This window comes from Eurypyga helias, unplaced genomic scaffold (assembly GCF_000690775.1).
Source record: "Eurypyga helias isolate BGI_N326 unplaced genomic scaffold, ASM69077v1 scaffold32845, whole genome shotgun sequence".
NCBI lineage: Eukaryota > Metazoa > Chordata > Aves > Eurypygiformes > Eurypygidae > Eurypyga > Eurypyga helias.
In genome coordinates this window covers 1-15436 of record NW_010250039.1, presented here as the reverse complement: position 1 = coordinate 15436, position 15436 = coordinate 1, and the positions used below count along the sequence as shown (strand labels likewise).

The following is a 15436-nucleotide window of genomic DNA, read 5'->3' as shown; positions in this document are numbered from 1 at the left end:
GGGGGGAAAGTGAATGATGAAATCATTACAAATTACATGTACCAATCACCTTCAATGCTGCTTCATTTGATACGTGTTTATTGTCTAATTAAGAAGTACCATACTGAAATTTAGCCTAGTTGCTTCATCAGTAGTTCGACTAGTCTTTGCTATAGCTCTTTCAGGTATTTCAAATATTGCTGTGATAAAATCTTAGTTTCTAAAACCAGTAACCTGAAAACAGAAGAACAACAAAAAAAAAAAAGATAAAATTTCTCTTATCTCTCAAATAGCAGAAGTGAGTATCTGTCATTGCAGCCCAACATCTTCATCGGAACATCTTATCTTACTCTGTACTGTAACACAGTAGGTTATAGCAGAGTTTAGTAAGGACCTTCCTTGGCTAATAAAAGTAAGAGAGCCTCAGCAGGATGATCCGTGTAATTAGGAAGACTATTTTGCTACTTCAAATTTTAGTCAAGTTTTTAACTAAGTTTTATGTATTAGTGAATGTCTTCATTGTGAGACATATAATCCAAGCCTCCTTGCTGCTTCAGAAATTCTGGGCCCTTTTTTATTAGGGAAAGGGTAAAAGTTCAGTTTACTGCAGGCTGGCGTGCATTTTGTAGAAGAAATATGTTGATGTGTCTGAACTGCTGCAGTGGCTGACTTCAGAGAAGGCTTTTGGCACGTGCCTGAAACGTTGCTGCCATTCTCTTTGCTGAAACCAGCATTCAACGTGCTTGAGCTTCCCAGCTGGCTGAGCACAGGTTGTTTGCTTTCTCCTTCTAATTCCTTGTGTTGCAGTGTGCCGTTTCCCTTTGAAATCAGCCTCTGATTGTCAAAACTGCAGGGTCTGTTCTTGCAGTGGGAAGGATCCCAGGGAACTCCTTGACAAGGGGCTTGTGCCAGACGGTGAATTCCCAGGTGGGTACGCCATGGTGAGTTGTCTAGCACGTTGCCACTGCCAGTCATCTCCAGTCTGACCTTTCTGACAGGAACACCCTCTGTAAATGACTTTGATCTTCCAACTTTTTTATTAATTAAAACAGAATTGACCATTGGTTCTGGGAGAAGAGATTCATGTTCACCTACAAGAGAAACGCATATATGCACGTTACTGTGGTGGCAGAAATTAAGGGTGTAATTTCTGTGGCACACACACAGCTGAAGAGCTTTGATGGGTGAATTTGTGTACTGTTTCCATCTGTGGTTGAGAGTAGGGCAAGTTCTTTTGATGCCAGGTTAGGGAGTAGAAATATTGCATGCTCAGTTTTGTAGCTCTGAGGACATAAATGGTACCCGAGGGTTAGTCAAATGAAAATGGAGATTTATCAAGTCAATATTGATCTAAATGGTACTCTAAGACTCATTAACAACACAGATTGAGAATTGAGTTTCAGTAATTAATTGCTTGTAAGAAAAAATTCTTAAGGTGAGCAGGGACTTGCTCTGTGTGTTGGTAAGCGATGTGATTTGAAAGACAAAAATGTTCTGTTTGATACTGTTTGAAGTTTGTATTCACAACTTAAAAACACTGTGGCCGCTTCTAGATAAAACAAGTGAATTTCTTTCTTCTATTTCTTAATGAGGCATCATTAACAGATAGGCTTGTTTTTTAATATTTTACTGCAATTTTCCTATCGTAGTCAGTATGGATGGTGTAAAGTAAATAGTTTATCACACTAGTGTTGCCTGAATGATCACTTAGAGGAAAAATCTGCTTGCTCTGTGAATGGTATAGAGTAGCTGGAACAGTGGGAGTCTTGTCAGTATGAAAGTTACTGTTAGCAATATAAGATATTAGGGATAGAAATGCTAGTGCTACTTTAATTACACGAAGCAGCCATCAAATTACTGAACATGGCTTATGCCTTGAAAATGAACAGAAACTGAACCATTATACCTAACAGTGCTTTTGACATTGCAAGTACTAGCGGAATATCCTTCAGTTAGTATAAAAATAGTTTAAAGTAGGAGTTGTGCAGAATGTTGACCTTATTTCCTGGGGTGAAACCATTCACAGAGATAAGAACACACAGTTGTCTATGATGGAATAGTGGGAATCAAAGTTATGACTGGACTTTACCCAGGAAATAAAGCTGAGCTTGGGTGGCTGCAAAAAGTCTACTGCAAAATAGATCCCTCTGTGTTCTGAAGAACAGCACAATATAGCACCAAGCTACAAGAACTGAGAGACCCCGAGGTGATGCAGCTTTGCACATTCTTGTGGATGTAATTGCACTCTTGGCTGAACAGTCATTGATAGGCAACATGACGTTTTATCTTGAACCTTATAAGCTGGTCATCAGAAGGATTATGATCGGACTTGAATTGATCAGAGGATTTGAAGTATTGCATCTAGTCCAATTTTAATAGTCTGGACTGGTTTTGAGTTCAAGTTTGATTCGATTCTTTGGCTATAGGTGTGGCACACAAACTTGAGCAATGACCTCTGATAGAAATGTGAGAGTCCTGAACCACTGTGTGTTGCATTAACACGCATTCAGCACTCTCTGCGCTTCTAAACAAAGCTTTAACCAGCCAGATCTTTGGTTTGGTTTTCGGTTTGGTTTGTTTAATTTGAATTAAATTTGTTTAATTTAAATTTGAGCGACTGAGGGAACTGGGCTTGTTTAGCCTTGAGAAGAGGAGGCTGAGAGGAGACCTGATCACTGCCTACAACTACCTGAAGGGAGGTTGTGGAGAAGTGAGTGTTGGTCTCTTCTCCCTAATGACAGATGATCGGACGAGGGGGAATGGACTCAAGCTGCGCCAGGGGAGGTTTAGATTGGATGTAAGGAAGAAGTTCTTCACCGAAAGGGTTATCACACACTGGAACAGGCTGCCCAGGGAGGTGGTGGAGTCACCATCCCTGGATATGTTTAAGAGATGGGTGGATGAGGTGCTGAGAGATACGGTTTAGTGGCGGACAGATACGGTTGGACTGGATGATCTCTAAGGTCTTTTCCAACCTAGAGATTCTATGATTCTATGATTAAATTATGCATAATAGCTTTGCTGCAGGGTTGTTTATCATTTGCCTTTTTCATATGCTGTCATCATAGATAGATACTTTTAAGTTTCTAGAGTGACAAAAATCAATCTTATTTCAAGTTAGCTTGGGAAATTCTTGGAAGAGATTCCTGCAGTCAGAGCTTCAGTGTGTATTCTGTTGTGACTGCATGTGCCGAATGTGCCTGCTTGATTCCTAAAATAAATACTGGTTTTCAGCTTCTTAGCCAATAGATAATGAATACACCACTGTCTTATCGCCTAGCTGGTGGCTTTCAAATCTTGTCATGCTCTTTGTTCTTGAATAATTGGGAACAGGCAGAACGTGGCTGTGTGTATTGGGGAACAAACAGAAGAAAGTTATATTCAGGTGGCTTCTCAGTTACTAACCCAGCAGTCAAAAACCAAGAGGAGTTAAAGAATCTTGAGTTACGTTTAAAGATCCCCAATTTCATGACTCTGGTAAACAGGTAGTGACATACAGAGCTAAAAGTTTTCAAGGACACTTGGAGTTACTGTTCCAGCTGTGGTGCAATAAACCTGAAATGCTCAAAATCCCTGTGGTATCATGGAAGGACAGCCGGTCTGTCCGGCAGAAACAATTTTGGGTTTTGCTAGTTAGAATGCAGACCTTTAGTAAGGATTTTTAAGACCATGAGGGATTGAAGGTGCCCTCCTTCCATAAAGTTTGAATCTCATGAGGTAGGTTTTTGTGTCTGGTCTCTGAGGTTTGTGTGTATGTGTAGGGCTGTGGTAGTGCTGTCATTGTCATCCCTTTCCCATCTCAGCCAGAATCTTACCCTCTAGGTAGGGAAACAATTTGCTGTCAGTACAAAATACTGACACATACGTGATCTGCCTTTAGGTACTAGCTGGAATTTCTGGTTGGTTTAAGCTTGTAACTTAAGGAATGTAGGGCTGTAGTAATTTCTGCTTGAATTAGTTTCTCTTGGAAACTAATGCATGTAACAAGTTCAAAGTGCTGGGCTATATAATAGGTTTTCCCAGCTTCCAAACAATAGGAATGGATAAGATCAACTTTCAGGACATTGAGATCTCAGCATAACAAAAAACCCCAACCTTCATCTGCTTCTAACAGTAACATTAATCCTTTACACACGGGTTGTTTAAAGACAGAAGTTCAGTGCAGTAGGTTATGTGGTTTTGTGAATGTTTTGGGTTATGTATATGGAAATATTTGTATGTGAGCTTCCAGGCCTACTAAATTTTGACCTGTGCAGAGACTGTTCAGGCCTTCTTTTTATGTCTTTTCACAGAATGGTTTGGGTTGGAAGGGACCTTAAAGACCATCTAGTTCCAACCCCCCTGCCATGGGCAGGGACACCTTCCAAGACCGGGTTGCTCAAAGCCTCATCTAGCCTGGCCTTGAGGAGGCATCCACAGCTTCTCTGGGTAACCTGTTCCAGTGCCTCACCACCCTCTCCAGGAAGAATTCCTTCCTGATATCCAATCTAAACCTCCCCACTCTCAGTTTAAACCCGTTACCCCTTGTCCTGTCACCACAGGCCCTTGTAAAAAGCCCTCCCTCCCCTGGCTTCTTTGTAGTCCCCTTCAGATACTGGAAAGCTGCAATGAGGTCTCCCCGGAGCCTCCTCTTCTCCAGGCTGAACAAGCCCAATTCTCTCAGCCATTCATCATAGGGGAGGTGCTCCAGCCCTCTGCTGATCCTTGTGGCCCTCCTCTAATCCTCAGATCTCTTTCTTTAATCTTCAGATGGTGTCCTTGCAAAAATTCTGCTCTGATTACATTCATTATGTCTGAAGCTTAATTTGAATTTAATCTGAATACAGACTTCTGCTTTTACAGTTCTGCTATAGCTGATTAGATGGGCTGTATTGTCTTCAAGTTAGTTGCCTTTTCATACATGATAAAATAAGCTTTTGTATACATATATTTTTCTTCCTCACAGAGATTTAAATTCTTTTAACATAAGAATTTCTAGACATTTATATGAATCTTAGACATCTAGACTTCTTACGTGAAATTTAGCTGACAGAGCAGGTAGAGGAGTGATACATATTGTTACTTGTTTTCCTATTTATGTACTTTCCAAGCAATATGCAGTGAAAACACTTTCAAACAGGACCTCTTGTTCAAAGCTTGTGTCTTAGTTACCCACTATGACTCTTTGTATAAGTCATTTTGTAATAAAACCCAACCTTGTGGTATTTGACATTTGCTATTGCTTCCTGTAGTCTTGCAGGACACATTTCTTTACACAGATAAAAAAGAGAGAAGGAGAGAGGAGACCAGGAATTGCTTGTTCTGATGGAAGCATTCAAGAGAGCAGAAATGTTATAGAATACATTGCACAAATACACTGATGATGGAGATGAAGTACATGGCTCCTGTAAGAGTCACCATTTAGACTTAGAATTTTACTTTATGACATAAAACCTGTAAAACCTTATCTCAGATACGTTCATCTGTTTCCAAGTTGTGTTACTGTTTCACTGCCGTGAAGCTAATTGATATAAACATAAGACCACCTTTCAGTGAAACAAAAAAACCCCAAAATGACAGAAAATGAATTCACTTTGAACCTCTCTTGAAGCTGAACACAAAAAGAACAAAGGTAGGAGTTAGTCAAGATTTAAAGCAACAGTCTTCACATCTACACTTGCATAGATTCCTATAAATATAAGCATACCTGTTTTAAATACAATAATGTGTGACTGCAGTTTTTGCTTCTGTTTTATATGGTCATACTGCTTCTCAAGTAAGCTCACATCCATCTTGGTTGGCTGCTTATCACGATCTGAAGCCTGTTGCTCTGAGGTATGAGTCACTGAAAAAATACCAGTCATGTATTTGTAAGCTTTCACCATCTGTTCCAACAAGGAAGAAAAAGTCACGCAGAAGCAGGACATTTCCTTCATTGCGCTGGCAAAAAAAGCAAATCAAGTATGAAGCATCTGAAATCTTCCTAAATGAAAAAGTAACTTTCTTCCAAGTACAGTGAATTCTCTTGGAAGTTGCATGGTCTCCTCTGAAGTTGTGGATTTAAGTCAGCTTGTTTTCAGGCGGTGCATCTGGAGCTACTGCAGTGATTATAACTGGATAGTTGGATTTAATGTTGACCTAAGGCTGTGAGCATGTGAAGCTTTGCCAAAAAAAACAGTGAAATACAAAACCTCCTTGAACAGAGTCAGGTGCATAAAGGGCTGGGTAATACTGGTATATGTAGTAATGTTAATTCTTAAAGGGATGCTGTCATGGTGACCTCCCCAGGTTCCACCAGGGAAATCTTTCTTCAGGTTTCTTTCCATGTGTTTTGCATCTTTTCCCCTCCACTCTCCCTTCATTAACTCTGCTGTGCTTATTGCTCCCTTTTCAGAACGTGTTACAAGTATTCAGACCCGGGTGCGGAGTCAAAACAGTATGTGCCGATGGCACTTGGAATTGAGAGGCAGGAGATAGCAATGCCTTTCTCTGACTCAGTTTTTCTGCCTTCCTATAAAGTGAAATGAACTATAGAAGTAGTCATTTCCTTACTGAGAGCTGAACAAACTCTTCAAATGCATGGAAAGCCACATTTTAAAACTTACCATGCATGTCACGGTATTGCCTAATAATAGGCAAAAATTTTAAAAATTCATGGCTCTTGATCATATCAAATAAAGTACAAGATTATGTCTGGACTATGAACTGCAACTTTCTGTCCCTGAAATAGGTCCATCCGACACTGTTGGAAGGGCCCAAGAGAATAGTATGTGAGAAAATAATGCAGTTAAACAGTAGCTTTAATGTAATTCTGCATTTATTATGTTCCTTGCAGTGAAAAACATTGCATAAAAACTGTGTGAAAGGGCAGCATGTGGAAAGAATGTTGGTGCACTGTATTTTTCCAGTTACTGGCAGAAATGATGTGATGATTTGCATCATGGATGACTTAGTGAATCAGGTTCAAATCCTGCAGATGTTGGGAAGTCCTTTGGAAGCTGTGCATACATAGGTGACAGTGCAAGTTATGCAGTGCACAGCGTTCTGGTAAGTGCACAGCAGGCTCACGTCTAAGTCTGCTGTAATTCACTTATTAATAATTGCTTTTGCCTTCCCAGTATGCTTGTGTCTTGCAAACTGTGTTGCCTACCTCAGCTGCAGTCTTTTTCTGCCTTAGCCAAGCAAAGAATAGTAAACACAATACTTTATCAGACACTTTAGATACTCTTCAAGTTAGTTTCTCTCTTGACTTTGGAAAAAGCAAGCGTCATGTTAGAGTTGTTCTGACGTAGCCTGGCTTTGGTTAGATATACTATGATATTCTGCCTTCAGCAGTGACAACCCCCTAGTGTTCTGCAGAAAGGAATACCTCAGTTGCCTTATTTGTTCCGTGTTCAGAGTTGTTGGCACATGGAGTCCTCCTTTGGACCTTCAGGCAGTTGGTTTATACATTGGGGCAGGAGATTTAATTAACCCCATTACAGTTTGAGCTGGCATTCAATACAAACATTATTAATGGTCATAAAAGTTACTCAACCTTTTTAAAATTCCACTCACACTATTTGACTCACTGACCTCCTGTGAAAGTGAGTTGTGCAACCTGACTGTGTGTTGCAGAAAGAATTCCCAGGATAGCATCCTTGAACGTGAAATGCAGGCTCTGTTTTAAAAGATGTACACTTCTCATTAGAAGAGCATTTGAAGTATAATGAGTTTGTGTCTGATCAAAAATTATTATTAATTAATTGTACTATGCCATTCACTCTGGATCATGGAAAAGCCATCATGCTTGGCAAACTCATTACACAAGGCAGTCTCTTCCCGGACAGTTGCATGGGTAAGCAGCAAAACCAGAAACCAGCAGGAGAAACCAGATGCCCTGTGAAACGCAGTGAATGAGTCCAGGTGGTAGAGCAGATCCTTGGAACCTGGAACAGGATCAGCTTTTGTGTTGCTGAGCCAATCCCATACACACTGCAGTTTGTTTCCTTTTCAGGGAAAGCTTGTGAACAGGCATCTTGGTTCAGTCTCAAGGGGTTTGTATATGTGTATATGTTTGTGTATGTATGTGTTTGTGTATGGACAATTTGCTGTAGGGGCATGTGTGTCTGTCTCTTTCTGTATACACCCTCCCCATATACATATGTGTGTGTTGTGAATGAGTTGCAGGTTTAATCTACATGATATCACAAAGTACATGGGGTTAATTGTGGTTTTGATGTGTAGTGAGCTGATGTAACTAATCCTTGTTCTCCCACTGACATAAACTTGGAAATGGATTACCTGTGGATTCTATTCTTATGCCATAGTGGAACAACTTCCTTTGTACCCTAGCCTGTTTCGGTATTACTAATTAAAAAAAAAAATTAAATTTTCGTATTGTCATACATACACACAAAATTATGACTTCTGATTAATCAGTCAATCGATCAGTCTTTTTTAAACTGAACTACTTTGATCTGCAGACCACTGTACACTTTCAAAATCCGCAGCAGGTGGCACTATTGGAGTGGTATGACTGCGTTTGCCTTAGCCTTTAATGTTAGAGGCCCCCATTTGGCTTGCAGGTTGCTGAGGAATATCAGCAGTCAAGCCATTTCCTAGCACTGGCACACACACTTCCTGACAGTACTACAGGTTCTGAAAATTTATCACCGTGATTAGATTTGTGTAAAAACTTGTCTTTCTTTAATTGAACAAACTCCTGTCAAAAACGTCATCTATGAGTGATTTGTGTTTGATTATCCACTGAAGTCTGATGTGCCATATTTTCCTTAAGCCTGTTCTTCCATCACACAATGGAAGCAATTCTTCATTTCCTTAAGGCAAAAAAATTAGAGAATACTTCATAACCTGAAAGCAATGGCTTTTAGAACTTCAAGTAGATGTTTACTGTCCTTGACCTTGGTTGCAAAATCTCATTTAAAAAGATGCAACTAATTTTATCACATCCTATTTAATTTGTGAGTAGTAAATTAGGTTTTTTATTAAAAAAAGATTGTTTGGAGGACCTTATATGAATAATTGTTGATTTAAAGATAATTAAAAATGCTCATAATGGTTAACTGACTGAATGCACCTCCTGTAACACTGGATTTTACTGCACACCTGGGACCAGAGGTATATATGATTATTCATGTTCTTCATGTGCAGAGTTATAGCCATGTCCAATATGTTAATGCAGGTTACAGAGATAGAATACAAATATCTGTAGATTTTAGCTGGCACTGAGAAAGAAAAACAAAGTTACTGTGATAAGCCCCTTTCTCTAGCTTTCTGTAGTTTTCTTTTCATTTAAATACAGTCTTGAAGTGTTAGAAAGCAACTGTTTTATTGTTAGAAAATGCAGTAACACAAAGAAAGGTAGAAACATGGTGGCTGCTATTATTTGGGTTCTGGAAAGCATTAGTAGAATCAATAGTAATTGTTTACTATTTAATGACATTTTGATAAGAGCATGTAGATTTCTATTATTTGAAAGCAAAACCTTAAAGCACACCACAGTTAGAGATTGGTTAAGTAGTTCAAGCACAGGACTTTCTAATGATGCAAGATTATTTTTTGGTGCACTCTGAATATCTATGCTAATGGAAAGAAGGAGCCTATGATGCAAGTTTTCATGATGATCTTGAGATGTTTCTTCTGATCTCACCTTTCATGTGCTTTGAGACATAAAGGGTTCAAGTGTGTCAAATGGGAGGGTGGCCCAGCTCGCCTTCAAGTCCCTCTGGGGGTTTGGTGAGCTTGGGTTGTATGTAGTCCACCTTCACATTTTCTTGATAGTATTTTATTTTTTCTTTTGGGATCTTCATGTAAATATAATTAGGTAGTGTCTGTGTAGGTAGGTACATATCAACATATCTGTATATCAAAAATGAATCAGGAATATTCTTGTTTTAGCTGGTCTGAGAAGGTTGCCTGATTAGTACAGGCTGTAAAATGCCTTGCTAAATTTCTATTCCTTGGATCTCCAAGGTTCCCAGTCGACTGAGTCCACTACCACTGATCCAGCCCCAGGGATCAGGATGGGTTTTGCAAAACGCTCAAGCACCCAAAATGAGGCAGAAGCTGCAGGAAGCTCCAAATTGCTCCAGTCCAGTAGCGAGCTTGGGCATCTCTGCCCCTGTGCTCTGCCTGGGTGGCTATAAAGGCTTAAGTCAAGGACACCAATTCAGCACTGAGGATTTCACACCAATCGTCCTGTGCTTCACCTTTAATTCTCACGCATCTGGCTTTGCATGGGTTGGGAAGTTGGTGCTGTCCGGTTCCCTTTGCAGAACGACATTCTGTGTTTTATTTTGGGGAAAGAAATAACTGAAGTTATTTACCAGTTGGAAATTGTAACAAATGAATCCTGACATCTTTCTTTACTTAGCTTCCTTCTTAGTTCTAGGGTTTCTTAAATTAGTGTGACAAACAAGATGGTTAGGTTTGCTCCATTCTGACCTCATAAAACTGTCCACGAGAAGAGGGTGAGAGGGAACTGAATGGTCTTCAGTAGGGGGATTTTGGAAATTCATTGAAGCTTTCTTGATCCTACAGATGCCTTAAATTCCAGTTACTAATAAGCCGAGTTCACATTTCTGGTACTGCTACCTAAGTATCTTTTCTATACCAGCAACTTCTCTGACTGTTTCCTGTCCGTAGAGTTATGATGGCTACAGCTCTGGGAGGTGACGGCAGCCTGCGATTATTCGTTCTCCCAACAGACATAATACGTGTATAGGAACTCCCAGGGTCTAAAATGAATTGGAAAAGCTACATACATTTTCTACCTTGATTTTCCACCTGTAAACTGAATGATTTTGATTCATTCTTGATTGCAAAATGATTTTGGATCCTTGCAGGATGGTGCTGAAAATCGCAAGGCTTGGCCCTTATTAGTTTGCACTTCAGGCATTGTTTGAGTAGGAATGAGTTTATCTTTGATTTGTTTTTAATCAATAAAATGTACTTATCTCTAAGTGGAGTTTGATAAGAATCAACTACAGCATGAAAGAACTGGTTAATCTGTTGTTAATGAAAAGTTTTATCTGGATGACAACATCTTGCTTCCGAGATATTTGCTTTTGAGCATGAGGACCCAAACCACTTCAGTATTCATCTTCAAGGAAATCTGCCAGGGGTATAAGTTAACTTTAATAAGCCTTGCAAATGACTCTAGCCAAGGTAGTCTCCAAAGAGGATGGTTAAGTACTATTACTATTGTGAGAATGAATATGGACTTGAAATCCATGCAGAGGAGGGAAGTATCCTAAAAATAATTTGCTATTCAGAAACATCCTTCACTTCCATGCAGAGATCTCATGAGGAATTTGTACTGCACTTCATAATCTCCAGTAGCCTAATTGAGTCAATGAAATTACATCTGTAAAACTAGAGTATGTAAAACCAGTTACAATTCCACAGTGCCTGATTCAGTACCCTCTGAAGTCAACAGGAGTGAAATCGGAGGATTTTATGTACATGATTAAATAAAACCTGCAAATTGACCAATACCTATGAAACTTAACAGTATAATTGAGATTATGTAGTTGAGCCATTATTTAAATTCTTTTTCATGTGGAGGTATATGGTTTTATATGGAATCTTGCGCCAATTTTTCATGAGGTCTCTGTAAAGGGTCTTAATTGGTTAATGCAGTACCACACCTGGCATTTTGAATATGCACATGTCAAGGATTAAATCAACCAATAAGTTTGTGTAATAATTACCTACATAAGCTATGTCTTCAGTCTCCCTGTTACAACCGTGGTCTGGGCTTCCACTTGTGGACGCACGCATGGGGCTTTTGCTGGATTGTTATACATACTTCGATCCAGTCAGTAAAAGTGCAGCGGGTAACTGCCACCTCGATCCATTGCTGTTAAACATCATGTACTTACTCTTACGGAATGAATAATGAGACTCTTCACTGCACTTGGAGGTATGGACAAACAGAACGGTTACCGCAAAATCCTGTGCATTCAACAGCTAGGCGCATATTTAGGGAAAGGGAAACATTCTTGGTGTTATAGTGCTATTTCAGTAAAAAGAACAGCAACTCCATCTTTTAATTTATGGTACTGTGGTATTTTATATTACCAGTACTTGGTTAAACATTGCTGGAGATTTTGTGATAGCAGCGTACCTGCAGTGCTAAGTAGAAAGGGAATGACCTTTCGAGCATTGTCGTTGTTCAGATCTCTTTCCAGTAGGTAGGTCTAGTGCTCAAGCTGAGGTGTTTTTTTAAGGTGATGTGTTAATGTGTTATTGTTGTGTTACTTAGGGCTTCACATTGTAAACATCTCCCACCTAATTAGCAGCATTGCACATGACTTTCAGGTTACTTGACAAACAGGTTGGAATTTATCTGACCCAGTTTAGTATGTCTAATGTTTCTAAGGCTAATTAAAGACCCAAAAGATTTCTTATTGGGAAAAGGATAATTTTGCCAGCAGGCCTAACAGTGTTAGGTCTAATATGGGCTGCCACGGTTGTACTGCCTGTGCGTAACTGATGTCTGTATCTGCAGTGACTCAGCTGTCCCATTGTGTATGCTATGCCAGCCTAGGATGATATACAAATGTGAAATACCTCTTTGGGGTTTAGGAACATTTGGCTGCCCTGCTACTTAAAATAATTAGTTGGATGCCCAAAATGTACTGCTGGAAACAAAAGTATTGATAGCTTTGTAGTTGTCCATGGATGTCTATTAATTCCTGTGAAGATGTGAGGACTTTCCACATTCCATTAGGTTATGTAGCCGGTATAAATCAGGATAGGTAGACTTCTATCCATAGAGTAATCCTAATTTATATCAAAGGTCTGGTCTATCGGTTCTCTAGCTTGTTGGCATGTCTAAAATGTGAGGATAATGAAGCATAGTAGTTAGGCTGTCACTGTTTCGAAGGAGTTCACCAGTGTAGAGCTGAAGAATGCAGTTAAATCTACGTTTATATCAGGGTGCAACTGAGATCAGAGGCAGATTTTGATACTTGAAGTGAGACTATAAAGTGAAAAATCTCAGTATGTAGGAATATGGAATACAGTTAATATAATTTATGTTTGGCTGTGAATTGAAATGGATGTGCAGTTGAAGTTAGCTTGGCAGTGGGGGAAGGAAAAAAGCATTAATTGGCATACTAGTTATAACTTATCAAAACAGCCAAGAGCCTAGGAGACCATGGAAGTATTGCTTCTCCATCAGGTCAGAAGCTAGTTAATAGGAAAAGGGGAATAAACTCACTTTTCCCTTTACCCTGTTCTGTGTGTCTTGAGTGATTAATCTGTGCTCTGCCTGAAGCTGTTAATCTGTGGTGGTGACATTTCAATTATAAACGGTATTTTGTCCATCCCCTCTGGAAATTCTGGATTTGTCAGTGCTAAAGCATCACGAGTACATGACTGCAACTTCACTGACAGCTGCACAGCTGAACCTTGTTGGCTTTCAAGGAACAATTTTGGAGGTTATGGCAGTATCTGCCGCCCTAAACTTTAATGCAGAAAGAACAGCAGAAATGTACATTTTCCATACACGAACAACTACATTTGAGCTAACACTGCCTTGGTGGAAGAATGGGCAACAGAGTGATAGGGTAAGGCAATGATTCTCCAAACTTCCCTATTTCTCTAGAAAAACTTAGAGTGAAAGTAGAAACACTGCAATTCCCATTCTCTCCTGGAGTGGATTCTCCTACCCTATTGTCTTGCACCCTTGTTCCTCATATAAGGAGATCTGATAACAGGAGGGTGGCTATTCCAGCCCCAACTTTTCTTTGCTATTTAAATCAAAGTATTTCTTGCTATTTGTTCCGATCTGATTGCTGAAGAATATAACTGATTCTTACATCCTCCTAAGATTGCTTTTATTTATAAGCTGTTGTTTCCTTTCTACTAACCAATGCTTCCTTAAAAAAAATTTAAAAATACACTAACATCTCTTTTCTGAAGTAATTTATCTTTCTCATGGCTTTCTTCAGAACTGACTTCAGTTCCTCTTCAGTTTTGCAAGCAGTTATATTTTGCAAATTGCAGCATTTCAAACTTTGTCTGCTACCTGTTTATAGGGAATATGCAGCCGGTGAAAGGGCAGAAGAAACCTCTCCTCCCTGGCTCACCAGCCACCTTCTGCATTAATGAAAAAGCAGCCTCTATGTGTTATTTGATCCTTTGTTGTCTGGTAAGAGTTACACTAAGGAAACAGTTCTTGGTAACATTTTAAAAACTTTATTTCCTTCACAGCCTCTGGGTTAAGTGAGACCTTTGGTCAGGACAGGTCCATCCAGCATGAGCTCCTTAGGGGCAGGGAAATTCCACCACCAACTGGTGGCCATCTGATTTAAAGAAGACAAATTACAAACAGGATGACAATTCTACATACCTTTATTTTTAAAGGGGCTGGTACTTCCACTTACTGCATCGGGCTGTTTCCTGACTGCAAACTATTCAGATAAATTTGCAGGATTAGACTCTAAAATGCAAGCTAACAATTTGCATTTGAAGGGATTCACACATTGTAAATATTTGTCAGCGAACTCTAAAACTCTGTTTTATTTAAAGATTTTGTAATCACATTTCTACTACAGGTACTCTCAATGCAGAATATTCAAAGGTGATATGATAGAGTTTGAAAGTCAATATACTAGAATCTGTGTCTGCATTGTACATTGAGGATCTTCAGGATTAATGTTTTAAAGTTTTTACTTTGCAATAATAACTAGAAATCTTAAAAGTATGAACCTACAGTAGTTAGGGCTTTGAGAAATCCCTGGGAACATTTAGAATGTATTTTAAATATTCCGTAGATTACAAAATCTAGTAATATTTTATAGTTTAAAGGGCATTTCAAATTAGTATTTGTACTGTTAAAACAGTTTAAGATCCTGGGCATGCAAAACCTATTTGACTTCATTAAGGCTGTGCTCAGATACCGCCTTGATTGCGGAATGAAAGCGTGTTTTAGATGAGTCTACTTTTGATTAAGCAATTCCACTTTGCTTGTCACATGTTACGGCAGGTAATGCTAAAACCTCCCCAAACCCTCCCAACTGAAAAAAAAAAAAACCCAAACCAAAAAAGGGCAAGCCACAAAACAAAACTTCACCCAAAATAACGAGCCTGCATTCGTTTATGGAACACTCTGGAAACGTGTCAGTGCAAATTCGGGGTGTTCGATACCACTACAGGACTGGTACCTATTGATGGCATATTAACATTTCGTTAATTCCTTAGGGTTTTAGCTTGAAGCTGCCCCTTTTTCTGTTTTGCTTCCGTTTATGGGGCAGCGGCTGTGCAGCTGCTTTGGCGTTTCCAGGCCGGGGGACTCCGGGCACCAGCCCCCGGGTTCTGGTGTGCAGCAGCGGCCGTGTGCCGTCCGGGCACTGAGGAAAGCCCCCATCGTTTCCTCAGAGCCCCCCACCCCGTCCTACAGCCCGCACAAGCCCCTCCGTGCGAGGGAGCGAGGAGGGGTTGGTCCCGGCTTCGCCTCCCAGCAACT

The 15436-nt window shown here is 39.8% G+C and overlaps 1 protein-coding gene across 1 annotated transcript; it reads right to left on the bottom strand.

Moving 5' to 3' along the window:
- Nucleotides 1–482: 482 nt before the first annotated feature.
- On the bottom strand, nucleotides 483–5984 carry LOC104505287 (TBC1 domain family member 30-like). Its single transcript, XM_010151575.1, is given in 3 exon segments — nucleotides 483–557; nucleotides 559–1070; nucleotides 5666–5984. Coding segments are annotated over 3 exon segments (816 nt in total). The 5' UTR covers nucleotides 5895–5984.
- Between the last annotated feature and the right edge of the window lie 9452 nt (nucleotides 5985–15436).